The 14,038-nt window shown below is 39.6% G+C and overlaps 1 protein-coding gene across 6 annotated transcripts in view; it reads left to right on the top strand.

The window, feature by feature from the left end:
• VAMP7 (vesicle associated membrane protein 7) overlaps positions 1–5,321 on the top strand; it is a 43,553-nt gene extending 38,232 nt beyond the window's left edge. For all 6 annotated transcript variants that reach the window (XM_082716671.1, XM_082716676.1, XM_082716672.1 and 3 more), the window contains one exon: positions 3,483–5,321. In XM_082716671.1, coding sequence (XP_082572797.1) covers positions 3,483–3,551 — 69 coding nt within the window. In that variant the 3' untranslated portion in view covers positions 3,552–5,321. The remainder of the gene's footprint in view (positions 1–3,482) is intronic.
• The last annotated feature ends 8,717 nt before the right edge of the window (positions 5,322–14,038 follow it).

The raw sequence follows: 14,038 nt of genomic DNA, 5'->3' as shown, positions 1-14,038 counted from the left end.
CAAATAAATTAAATCTTTTTTAAAAAGAGTGATACGGGGCGCCTGAGTGGCTCAGTGGGTTAAAGCCTCTGCCTTCAGCTCAGGTCATGATCTCAGGGTCCTGGGATCGAGCCCCGCATCAGGCTCTCTGCTCAGCGGGGAGCCTGCTTTCCTTCCTCTCTCTGCGTGCCTCTCTGCCTACTTGTGATCTCCCTCTGTCAAATAAATAAAAAAAATAAAATATTTAAAAAAAAAGAGTGATACGTATTATGAATTATTGTTAGATTTTTATTGACAAATTAAATAATTTTATTTTTGTTTCCAGATTGCCTGAAGTTTTAGTCAGGAGTAGGCATTTAATTTTGGGAAATCATATTTCTCTTCGCAATGAGTTCACAATATGACTATCTACATTTAGTAGTAATATATAGAATTACGTTAATAAATGTACTTTCACTTCTGGGGTAAATACTAAGTGGCTGTTACGTAGTATTTCTTTAATGCATCATGAGTTCAATTTGCTAATGTTTATTTAGTAGTTCTCATGTTTATAAATATAAGTGAGTCTATATGCTGTTCTTTTGTAACCCCTATGACAACAGATATTGGACATTTTTGAACTACCCTGAATGTCTGGTAACCTTTCTAATATGCTTAAATTCCTTTTTTTTTTATTACATTTGAGAGAATTATTCAGCTCACTCTTCACCTGCAAGTTGATTTTCTTTTCAGCTCTGTTCATCCTATGTATTTATTTTTCATATCTATGCTTTAAATTTCTAAGAACTCTTATTCTTAGTTTAATTTTTTTTTTTAACGGAATTGTCCTTGTTGACATATGTACTCTCTCTTTGAATTTCTCTGGATATAAAGAATATATCACAGGGAATTAGCTTATGCAATGGTGGGAGCTGGCTTGGCAAGTTCAGAATCCTCAGGGCAAGTTCAAAATCTGTCAGGAAGGGCAGTCTGGACCTCTGGGGCAGGAGCAAAGGTATAATTTGTAGACATAATTTCTTATTCATCAAGGAAACCTCAGTTCTGACGTTAAGGACTTCTAACTGATTGAATCAGGCTAGGCTGTAGGGTAATCTGCTTTACTTGAAGGTAACTGATTTATGGGCTTTAATCACATCTACAAAATACAGTGACACCTAGGTTAGTGTTTAATTGGGTAACTGTGTACTATAGCTAGCCAAGCTGACACATAAAACTGATCTTGGAGAAATATAGTTATGTTTATCTGTAATGGGATTATTTTTGTTTTTAAATGAATTTTATAGGTATTTTTAAAGCTTTATTTCTAATATGGTAAGTGTTGTTAGTTATAATCCCCCTGTGTAAGAGCTCTTTGGAGTCCTCAGTAATTTTTAAGAATCTGAAGAGGTCCTGAATGAAAAGTTTGAGAGCTGTTGCTCTAAGGGGGGTGAGAGGGAGATGCTTTACTTTGGGGGTAGTTTATGGCTGGGTGAAACAGCCTTTCTCCTCATCCTCTTGCCATTTGCAGAAACCCAAAGTTAACTCTGAGCGGATACCTCTGACTCAGCTCCACTTATCCTTGACCCATGTTGAAAGACCTCCACCTTAGATAGCTGCATTTACCTAACAGAAGAGCAGCCATAGATCTGTTGAAAATTGCACCATAGCCTAGAATGTCTCCTTGCTCAGGAGACTCAGGTAGCACATTCTAGGCTCCTCAGCTTAGCTTCTTCCTTCTGCTTGGGTCTATGAATTTAGATTGATTTATAAAGCTGAATTGTTGTTAAATCCAGATTGTATTTATTAATCATTTATATACATAGCACTGCTCTTAATGCAGTATCAATCTTTCCCAAAAGCTCTTGTTGCCTAATATATTGTACTTCAGCTTTAAAAATCCTTATATTTCAGCTGTGGCAAATAGTCAACTTCATGTCAAATTGGAATATCTGTGTGTGTGTGTGTGTGTGTGTGCGCGCGCACGCACGCGCACGTGCACACAAATTCATTAAGAACCAGAATTTGCTGTAAACCACCACCCTCCCTCACATTTATAGAGAAGTAAGGTAAAAATACCCTGCTGACTTTTGGGAGCAAGCATGGAATTCATAAGTGTGTTTTTTTCCCTAACATTGAGTAATGAAATCAACCATTGAAGATATAAAAAAATTATAATTTAAAGCAAGACAAATGATGAAATCAATGCAGTGAACCTAATGTTTAAAATAAATCTATTTGTTGGAATTTAGTAATGTGAACAAGCATACTATTAAAAAATACTTCAGGGGTGCCTGGATGACTCAGTTCGTTAAGTGTCTGCCTTCAGGTCTGCCTTCAGCTCAGGTCGTGATCCCAGGTTTCTGGGACCAAGCCCAGCAATGGGCTACCTGCTCAGCGGGGAGTCTGCTTCTCTCTCAGCCTCTGCTCCTACCCCTGCTTATGCTTTCTCTCTTTCTCACTCTCTCAAATAAAATCTTTAAGAAAATAAAATAGGTATGTATGTGTGTGTGTGTGTGTGTGTGTGTATTTCAAAAACCCAATACAGTTAAAAAGTTAATGATTTTAATAGGAATAGGAATAGCATTTTTACTGTGTTACTTGTATCATCAGCTTTCTTTTGAATTTGGTAATTGTAATTGTCATGTCATTATTCACCAAAAGGTTAATAGCAACATTTCTTGCTCATGGGTGATAGAGATCCGTAATCTCTCCTCAAACTTTTAAATATTTCTAATCATCCTAATAATGAAAAGTAAGATGTGTATAAAACCTAAAAATATGCTTCATAAAAATAATAAAATCATGCCTCAGGAGAATTAGGATAATTTGTGATCTTGATAATTAATGATGATTCTGCATGGTTTCCAATAAGAGAAAAACTCCACTGCTTTTTACCCCAATGAAAAAAGTATAGTGGAGGGGCGCCTGGTGGCTCAGTGGGTTAGTTCTCTGCCTTCGGCTCAGGTCATGATCCCAGGGTCCTGGGATTGAGCCCCGCATTGGGTTCTCTGCTCAGCGGGGAGCCTGCTTTCCCCACCACCCCGCAAGCCTGCCTGCCTCTCTGCCTACTTGTGTTCTCTCTCTGTCAAATAAATAAATAAAATCTTGGGGCGCCTGGGTGGCTCAGTGGGTTAAAGCCTCTGCCTTCGGCTCAGGTCATGATCCCAGGGTCCTGGGATCGAGCCCCACTTCGGGCTCTCTGCTCAGCAGGAAGCTTGCTTCCTCCTCTCTCTGACTGCCTCTCTGCCTACTTGTGATCTCTGTCAAATAAATAAATAAAATCTTTTAAATAAATAAATAAATAAATAAAATCTTTTAGATAAATAAATAAATAAAATCATCAGAAAGGATCCCTTTAACTCCGCTTCTGCCTTTGAACATACTTGATTGGTGTATTATATTACTATACAACTGCTACTGTAATGGAACCAGTATCTTTTTATAGGTTTTTACCTTGCTTTATATATTATTTATGAGTCTGTGATGGATTCAAGAAAATAAAATTGCCTTCCTTCTCCCTCTAGGTGTTCATCTATATCATTGTGTCACCTCTCTGTGGTGGATTTACATGGCCAAGCTGTGTGAAGAAATAAAACAAAAAAGTTGTCATTAACCAAGGATATGAGACAACAAGGAATTAAAAGCAATCCATGTGACTTAAGCCTTTGAATACTGACAGATGGTATCTGCCAGTATCTTCAGCTGTCTTCTGTTTCTTTTTTGTTTTAAATCTTGTTGTATGTGTCCAGATTTATCTTTGTCTAGTTTATTCTAGTGTACTTCAGATTTAACCATTTATTGCAGCAGTACCTTTAAAAAGGCTTTTGTTTCTTTAGTTTGTTAATTAGAGTCATCTATTTAGAGAAACAGTTTTACTTGTAATTGCACAGAGCTGTCACCAAGGTTGAAACCACCAGTCTTACTAGCTGTCTACTAAGACTTTGGATGAACTTTGTATTCCAGACACAGAGAGCATCGCTAACATCTCATCTTTTGCTATTGAAGAGTTTTAGGTGCTTGAAAACAATTTAAATGGAAAATCGTTATTTGGGGAATTGTAAATAATTTGTTGGTGCTCCTTGTTTCTAGGAGCCCATGCAGGTAAAGTTTTAAACATATTCTGTCAGTCATATGGGGAACATTTTGCTAGCCCATTAGAAATATACAGAATTAACCTTTTCCTTCTAGTATTCACTTTCAGGAAGAAACTTTTGACCTTTCACAAACCTTACAGAGCATGATATCCTCTCTTTCTCCCATTGCATTTGATTTGAAAAGATGATGGCTTAAATATTGTTGAAGATTGTGGTTTTTTTAAATATTTCTTTCTTTTTGTGGATATTTAGGGCAATTGTATAGTTAATAGAACAGGTAGTGGATGAGGTGGCGAGGCAAATTCTTCTGGCTCACCAGAGAAAAATAAGACAACCACGGTGATATACTAGTGTTCAGGTGTATGAGGGAGAGGTAGTATGGGACATAAGCCCAAATTGATTATAGTCAACAGTCAACTCTAGGGTTTGGGTTTGACTTCTGTTGAATAGTAGTTTCAGTATCCTTTATGGATTAATAAATTCTGTGATCTGACTATCTTTGAAGAATTCTTTTGTGAAACTGGAGAGTAGACAGTATGATATGTAGAAATAATACCAGCCAGTTTTTAACATCCATTTAACTGCAGTGCGGGAAAACTGGAGTGTAATCATACTGCTTTGGCTACACTGACATCTGTTACCTATTAATGTACTTTTGGTGTGTATCTGAAAGGATATTTGCTGCCCTAAATCATTTATTTATCAATAAATGCCAGTAAGTGGAAATTACATTACATTTGACTATTTTCCAAATGAAAGAGCAAAGTAGTCTATAAAACCTAGCCACCTGTGTAATCCTAGTCATGTGCCTTGAATATATATGTGTCTCATAATCTGGCTCTTGCTACCTGTTCTTCCATCTAAACCTTTTGATTCATGCTACTAGATTCATTTCTTTGACATATACTTTAGGCCCACTGGAACTCCTTTCTTGATGATCACACATGGCGCCAATGTTTCTTGGTCTTCTTTATCAACACTAATGCCTTTTAATTATATCAGCATTTCCTATTGGAAAAACACTTTTGTTCCAGGAAAACATTTGACATTATTCAGTAATAATTTCCAAATGTCTTTAATCCAAAGAAGACTTAAAGCTTATTTCCCTTTCTTATACACACCTGAATAAAAATGATGTGCATGTTTTAGGGATAAATTACTTAGCTGTTCATTGGTCTATTTATGTATAAGAATGCTTTTTAAAGCACATATCTTGTTTTAAATGATGCACAAACTTGAAGGCATTAATAAAATTTAAGAGTAATGTAATGAGCTTTAGAATTTCCTCCTGGAATCTAATTTCTTCTGATGACATTTTGCCATAGTTCACTTACACTAAAAATACATTAAGAAATGTGACCTGGGGAGGAGTTAAGATGAAGGAGGAAGAGGGGTACCTTATACTTGCCTCATCCCTTGAACACAGCTAGATAAATATCAAATCATTCTAAACACCTAAGAAATCGATCTGAGGATTGACAGTACAGACTGCAACACTAGTGGCAGAAAAAAGGCCACATCATGGGAAGTAGAAGATACGGAGACATGATTTGGGGGAAAAAAAGAATTGCAGGTGGTCTGGAGGGGAGGCAGCCCTGATCAGGGAGAGTAGAGGGAAGAGAGAGAGAGAGCAGTACACAGAGCAGTGCACAAGACAGACACTTGCTCAAAACCATTGACAGGGAAAGCAAGAGGGGCTGATGATTGCAAGTTTTTATAAGCAGCAGAGCTCAAAGTCTGAAGTTTTAGAAGTACCTGCAATCTCTGGGGTCATGCCTGGTGGGCTTAACCATGCTCTTGTGGGGAAGGAGGGCAGAGGCCCAAGTGGATATCGTGGCCCGCGGATTCCCTGGGTAACACCAGGAGAAACGGTTCCTCTTCTTGAAAGTCCATTTGGGAGAGGTGGCATGGCCTATCTGGAGACAAAGGAGCTGGTGGGCACCATTGAGCTGCCCTGATCACTAGCATAGGAGTAGAAGCACCTGCTGAGGGCAGCTAACCTGGACACTGGCTTTTTACTGCACTTCACCATAAACTCCCAAGCCCCTGTGCATTTGTGTGACTGCCCTAGGACAAACTGGCACAGCCAGAGCATGGTGGGAATCTCACTAAGAGGATCAGCACAGGTCTGTGCCACACCTAGTCCCTAAAATGTAGGGTTTTGAAACCCAGCTGGTGAACCTGAGATAAAATAGCACTGTGCTGCCAGGTGGGCAGACACTTTGGACACAGGGTGAAGGCAGGGATCTGAGGGATGTCTGGGACACGTGAAGGGAGATTGTCAGCTCCTCTGTGAGGACTTTCTGAACAGTGACAGGCATGAACTCCCCTCTCTGGGTCTGCTATGACCAAGATGCAATACTGACTGGATGTAATGACCACAAGGATGGAAGTATCAGAGGAATGAATAAGTTATATAAAAGATAAAATTATGGAAAATAATGAAGCTGAAAAGAAGAGGGGAAGAAAAATATTGGATCATAAATGTATACTTAGGGAACTCGGTGACTCCATAAAGCATAGCATTTGAATCATAGGAGTCCAAGAAGAGAAGGAAAAGGGTTTATTTGAGCAAATTATAGCCAAAAAAAAACTTGCCTAACTTGTGGAAGGAAATAGACATCCAAATCCAGGAGGCACAAAGAACTCCCATCAAAATTGACAAAAGCAGGCCAACAACAAGCTATATCATAGTAAAATTTGCAAAATACAGAGATAAGGAAAGTCCTGAAAGCAGGAAGGGAAAATAAATCCTTAAGCTACAAGGGAAGACAAGGTAAAAGGAGATCTCTCCACAGAAACTTGACAGGCCAGAAGAGCATGGCATGATATATTTAATGTGCTGAATGGGAAAAATATGCAGCCAAGAATACTTTACCCAACAAGGCTGTCTGTCTTTCAGAATAGAAGGAGTAGTTGTTCCCAGACAAAAACTAAAGGAGTTCATGACCACTAAAGCAGTCCTCCAAGGAATACTAAAGGGGGACTCTGAGTGGGAAAAAAAAGACCAAAAGCAACAAAAAGACTGGATGTCTGATTAGTTTTTAGGGCTTTTATCTCTGTGGTCTTTTCTCAAGTCTGGCTACTATATTTATAATTGTTTCAAATTCTGATCCGAGCATATTACTTATACATGTTTTGATTAGATCCCTGGCTGTGACCTCTTCTTGTTTTTTTTTTTTTTTTTTTTTTTGGGGGGGGGGGGTAGGGAGGAAGAATTCCTCCATCTTGGCATCTTTTCTGGGTCTCCTCTTGTGTGTTAGGAAAGCCTATTATGTGTCCTGCTCCTGAAAATAATGGCCATCAATAAAACTAAAAGGCAGACTACATAGTGAGAGAAGATATTTGCAAGTGACATATCTGATAAAGAGGGTTTGTATCCCAAATCTATAAAAAAAATTGTCAAACTCAACATCCAAAAAACCCAAATAATCCAGTTAAGAAATGGACAAAAGACATGAATAGACATTTTTCCACAGATGACATCGAGATGGCTAATGGACACATGCAAAGATATTCAACATCAACCATCATCAGAAATACAAATCAGAACTACTATGAGATACCATCTTATGCCTGTTAGAATGACTAAAACGAACAACACAGAAAATAGTAGATGTTGATGAGGGTGCAGAGAAAGGGGAACCCTCTTGCACTGTTTGTGAGAATGCAAACTGGTGTAGCCACTGTGGAAAACAGTATGGAGTTTCCTCAAAAAAGTTAAAAGTGGAGCTACCCTATGACCCAGGAATTGCAGTACTAGTTATTTACCCAAAGGATACGAAAATACTGATTCAAAGGGACACACACATCCTGGTTTATAGCAGCGTTATCAACCATAGCCAAATTATGGAAAGAGCCCAAGTGTCCATCGACTGATGTGTTCATAATGAAGATATGATATATATATCTATCATACCTGTGTGTATATATATGTATGTATATATTTGATATATAAAATATATATGCACACACAATGGAATATTACTCAGCTAGTGAAATAAGTCAGAGAAAGATAAATACCATGTGATTTCACTTATATATGGAATTTAAGAAACAGATGAATGTAAGGGAGATGGGAAACTAGAAGAGATTCTTAACTATAGAAAACAGAGTTGATGAAGGGGATGTGGGTGGGGGATGGGCTAAATGGGTAATGGGTATTAAGGTAGGTACTTGTGATGAGCACTGAGCATTATATGTAAGTGATGAATCACTAATCTGTATTTCACTACATGTTAACTAGAATTTAAATAAAAATTTGAAAGAAAAAAAAATGTGACCTGGACCCTTTCAGTATAGAGCATTGGTCTCAGGTGTATATACTTTCTTCAAAACCAATAGACACAGAAGAAATTTATATATTTATATATATTTTATATATATATAGTATGCATATACTCTATAGTAAATATATAATTATTGAATGATTCAATTAAATTTAATTACATATAATGAAATATCATATAGTAAATATATAATTAAATATTATATGTGTGTGCATGCATATGTATATACAGCCACCACAACTATATCCTTAGACCATGGTTGAGATACAAGTGAAAAGAACTCAAGGGAGTGTAATCCATTTTGGCGTGATTCTGGAAAAGTCTTTCTAAAGTTGAATGAGAGATTCTGAATGAAATGCCTCAAAGGAAGGCATAAGAGGGTAGGGGATAGTCATTCAAACAGGGCTAGCTAACAGGGTTAGCTAAACAGAAAAAAAGAGAAAAGAAAGACAAAGATCAAATGTACAAAACGTTGGGCCACAACAAAACAATAATCAGCTACTTGAACCTAGGTAACTGAAGTCAGGAATGAGGTAGAATTTTTTTGTTGTTGTTTAGGCTAAGGCAACTCAAAACATCACATTTAACTTCTGCCCAGGCCTCATGCAGGTTTCAGCTGAAGTATTCCTTCCCTAATCAGACACAGAAAAAAAATGTATTTAGTTGTTATGAACAGAGAATGAAGTGGCACAAGGTAGCTATTTCTCTGTACTTCAAAACCTTGGCTGTGAGGTCAAATGGTGACACAGTCCATATTTTCCTTCAGAATGAATGGATATGGCTTACATCAGATAATGTTTCCTCCTTGCTTTACTCTGGAAAAAAAAAGAAATGGTTTTTTACTTTTACAAGAAATGCTTGCTCTACTCTGCTGGTACCTATCTTTCCCAGCCTTGGGACAGATGAAGAAATTGGGTTGCTTCCTAAAGTATCTTGAAGGAAATGGCTGTAACAACAATAATAGCAGCAGTAGACTGTCCTACAGAGTCCTATATTAAAAGCAGATCTATCTCTGACTGCTCCATCTTTTTAATATAATAAATGAAGTGGTGTGGTGATGATGATGGTGGTGTTTGATCTCTGAATCACTTTGAAATCACTGAGGAGGGGCACCTGGGCCCATTTGGTCACTGCCTGCTTCATTTTTTAAAAATTTATTTTATTTAAATTCATTTAATCAACATATAGCGTATTATTAGTTTCAGAGGTAAAGGTCAATGATTTATCAGTTGTATGTAACACCAGCGCTCACTACATCACATGCCTTCCTTAATGCTCATCACCCAGTTACCCCATGCCCCCCTCCCCTCCAGCAACCCTCAGTTTATTTCCTATAGATAAGAGTCTCTTACAGTTTTTCTCCCTCTAGCTCCTCTAATACACTCTAGTTCCATCCATATCATTGCAAATGGCAAGATTTTATTTTTTGATGGCAATATAATATTCCATTTGTGTGTGCGTGTGTGTGTGTGTGTGTGTGTGTGTGTGTGTCTGTGTGTATCACATCTTCTTTATCCATTCATCTATCGATGAACATCGGGGCTCTTTCCACCTTTCCATAGTTTGGCTATTGTGGACATTGCTACTTATAAACATTGGATTGCAGGTGTTCCTTCAGATCATGACATTTGTATCTTTGGGGTAAATACCTAATAGTGCAATTACTGGGTCATAGGGGAGCTCTATTTTTAACTTTTTTTAGGACTCTATGTACTGTTTTCCAGAGTGTCTGTACAAGCTTGCATTCCCATCAGAAGTGTAAGAGAGCTCCCCTTTCTCCACATCCTCACCAATATTTGTTTTATTCCTGACTTGTTAATTCTAGGCGTTCTGACTGGTGAGAGATGGTATCTCATTGTGGTTTTGATTTGTAGCTACCTGATGCTGAGTGATGTTGAGCATTTTTTCATTGTGTCTGTTGGCCATTTGTACATCTTCTTTAGAGAAATGTCTGTCCCTGTGTTCTGCCCATTTTTTGACTGAAATTTTTTTTTGGGTGTTGAGCTTGATAAGTTCTTTATAGGTTTTTGATACTAGCTCTTTATCTGATAAAGTCATGCCAGTTTCAAATCTAACACATAATATGGTTATGTAAGGGTCAAGGGTTATGGAAGGCCTCAGAGGTCATGCTTAGTTTTCTCCTACCATCTTTTCAGTCAAGGTTGCTGCTGGCCCCACTTTGGTTATCCCCAAGTTCCAGCACAGCTTTAACACATGAGGACACTCAGGAGAAATGTGGATTTTACAGGACTGAGTGCAGGAACTGCCATCCCCCATATATAGCCTTCTTGAGGAGTGGGGGAATCCTTCTGGGACTGGCTGGATCTTTCATCCCAAATGATCAGACGGCAGTAGACAGGTTTTAGACAGGAGAATCTTTGGACTCTGATTATCTAGGCAGGCATCTGTGGATCTCCAGCTCAGGCAAGCCAGGGTCTCCTCAACCCCCATGGCCAATTTCTGAGCTGACTGTGCTCCTGGCAATTTAATAGGTCAATGGGCAGTGTAGACCTTCAGGATATTTCCATTCTGAACATCTGTGTGCTTGAAACAAACTTCTTCTCCTGCACAGCCCCCTAGCCTGCCAAGAGAGGTAATACTCTCCAAACACTGAATGTGGCTCTGGCCACAACAGTCATACAGCAGACTGGTCCTGCAGTCCTTTGACCTCACAGTTGTAATGTAAAACTTTGATATTCATAGTCGTTAAGAATCAAGGATATTGGAGCAACTGTATCTCCCAGCGAGTAGTTTCTCACTGGGGCTTCATGGTCTCAGAGAGCCACATGCATGTCCCAGGTCCTGTAGCATGCCAGCTATGGATTTGTGGTATGGAATAGACCTTGGGCTTCTCACTGCTTCACTGAGCAATAACTTCCTTACCATACTCACATTTTGTCTCTGTTATTTGTGAAGGAGAGAGAAGAGATTAGAAAATGAGCCAGTGTGTTCTTTGGGGTGGGAGGCAGGTGTGACTCCTGGGCTCCCTCCTCCCAGGGACATGAGTGAGGTCTGTGTGCCTTCCTGTCTCTGAGATGTGAGGACCCAATACCCAAAGCAGGAGCCTTGAGTTTAGCATCAAGAGTAAAGTTGTTTTTTCAGCAAGTAGAAGAGTATCTTGCCATTATGGGAGGACAATAGCATTGGATGGATAATTGCAGCCCCAGACCCTAAGTGAACCCTTTCTTTCTTTGGGCTTCAGATTCCGCAGCTGTGCAGTCAGCCACCAGTATTGTGGAATCTGCTGCTTTCCCCAGCCCAGCATCTCTTTTCATGCCCAAGTCCAGCACCTCAGCTTGCTTTTGGGAAACACATATCACCTGCCTCCCATCCAAACAGTTAAGGAGGGCAGACCCCACATTCCACCCACAAAGACATTTGATCCAAGTCTAGCTGACCCTGTGCTCCATATCTGGGGTCTCTGATGGCTTCAAGGATTAGAATGTGATCCAAGCAAGGCCAAAGAAAATTCAAACTATGACTTTTCATGGAACTTAAGACAAAGAGAAACCCCTTCCCAGCGGAAAAGACAGTAAGTGGGTGTCAGCCTGGAGTTGCTAGAGGTCCCAGATGCAGTGAGAGAGACTATACCAGTGAGTGAGGCCACTTCAAAGATACTTAACAGGATGGAAGTTGGAGAGGGTTCAGGTCACATTGTGAGATTGTGAGCCCCTGGATCTGCCATGTTCAAACCCACTCTTGCCACTTGCAAGCATAATTTTTCCCACCATTTAAAAATATTAATTTATTTCACTTCAGTAAGTGCATCCAGTCCCTTGCGATCCAAAAAGTGCTAGCTGATACATTAGGATCAATAGTTCCTGAGACCTCCTGTGCACAGTGTCCTCACTGGGTGGGCCATGGTTGAGGAGAGAAAGACAGTGTGGGGGAGGGGGCAATGGGTCTCGGGGGAGCTTCAGAGCAGCTCTGTCCCTATTCCTTCTCTGTGCCTGGAGAGGAAAACTCCCAGAAAGGTGGGAGGAAAACCAAAAAGAGGAAGAGGTCCCTGGATGGCTAATTGGTCTACTTGTTTTTTCCCCTTATTTCAGGGTCCACTTTGTTAATGTGTATTTTTACTAGGAATTCACCCATTTCCTCTAGGATTCAAGTCTGATGCAATAGGTTTCTTATTTGACCGTTAATTCACCTCTCTAGTTTTCTACAGAATTGTCACAATTAACGAACAAATATTGATATTTTATCATTTACTAAAGTCCATACTTTATTTAGGTTCCCTCTGTTCAACTTTTTCTGGCTCTCCAGAATCCCATGCAGGACACGACGTGACATGTGGTCATCATGTCTCTTTAGGCTCTTGGCTGTGAGAGTCCCTCAGACTTCTCTTGTTTCAATGGCCTTGACAGTGTTGAGGAGGACTGGTCAGGTATTTTGTAGATGGTCCTTCACTGGGATTTACTTGGTGTTTTCCTCATGACTAGACTAGGGTTATGGGATCTGAGGAATCAGATCATGGAGGTAAAGGGCTCTGCCATCACCTCGTATCAAGGGAAAATGCTCTGGAGGCAATTTCTTCACTTTGATCGCCTGGCTGAATCAGTGTTTGTCAGTCTTCCCCACCATGGAGTTACTCTTTCCCATGTGTGTATGGTGTATCTTCATGAGTAGGAAGACACCACATAGAGCCCATGCTTTAGGAAAGGGGAGTTAGCTCCACCTCCTTGATGGATGGCTAAGTTTCTACATCTACTATTTGGAAATCTACATAAGACATTTCTTTTTTTTTTTTTTAAGATTTTATTTATTTATTTGACAGAGAGAGATCACAAGTAGATGGAGAGGCAGGCAGAGAGAGAGAGGGAAGCAGGCTCCCTGCTGAGCAGAGAGCCCGATGCGGGACTCGATCCCAGGACCCTGAGATCATGACCTGAGCCGAAGGCAGCGGCTTAACCCACTGAGCCACCCAGGCGCCCTACATAAGACATTTCAATTCAACCCTATTAAAAAAAACAAGGTACAATGTAATCTGTTAATAAAAATGCAACCCAGTGATTTAAAAGATCACACTGTTTCTAATCCATGATTCATGTATCAGGCAGCATCCCATCTAGCAAATAGAAAGGATCTCCTTTGAGCCACAGGAAAGGAAAGGTTTTCAAAGGGAGAGAGAGAATGGAATAAAGGAAAAAAAAATCAAAGGATGCCCTTTTGTTTTAGGCAAGGTTGCCCTCCCAAGGGGAATAGAAGGGGTCTACCAGTGAATTTTCCAGGTTGACTGATTAAATTTTACATGGGGTGTGTGTTTGTGTGAAAGTGTTGTTAGTTTAGGTATTAAGGCTTGGTTCACTGACTGGGTATCACTTTTTTTTAAAAAGATTTATTTATTAGAAAGAGAGGGTTAGAGAGGGAGAAAGAGAGAGTGTGCATGGTGGCAGGAAGCAGGTGGAGCAGAGGGAGTGGGAGAGAACAACCCAAGCAGACTGTGTGACACGGGGCTTGATCTCATGACCCTAAGATCACGACTGTGCCACCCAGGCACTCGTGCTGACTGGGTCTTTTAACATAAGTGACACCACTATTGGACCAGTGGTTTCTTTTAACAACTATTTATTTTTACCAGTGTGGACACCTGAGTAGTTATTTGGGTTATCCTCCAGCACTGTAGTGTTTGGTTCCTCATTCATTCTTGTTTTGAGAGTGCTTTCCATTGGTTCCTGTTTTCCTTTGACATGATTTCAT

This window comes from Mustela nivalis (genome assembly GCF_964662115.1).
Source record: "Mustela nivalis genome assembly, chromosome: X".
NCBI lineage: Eukaryota > Metazoa > Chordata > Mammalia > Carnivora > Mustelidae > Mustela > Mustela nivalis.
The sequence above is the reverse complement of the archived record's forward strand: the minus strand, read 5'-3'. Positions and strand labels throughout refer to the sequence as shown.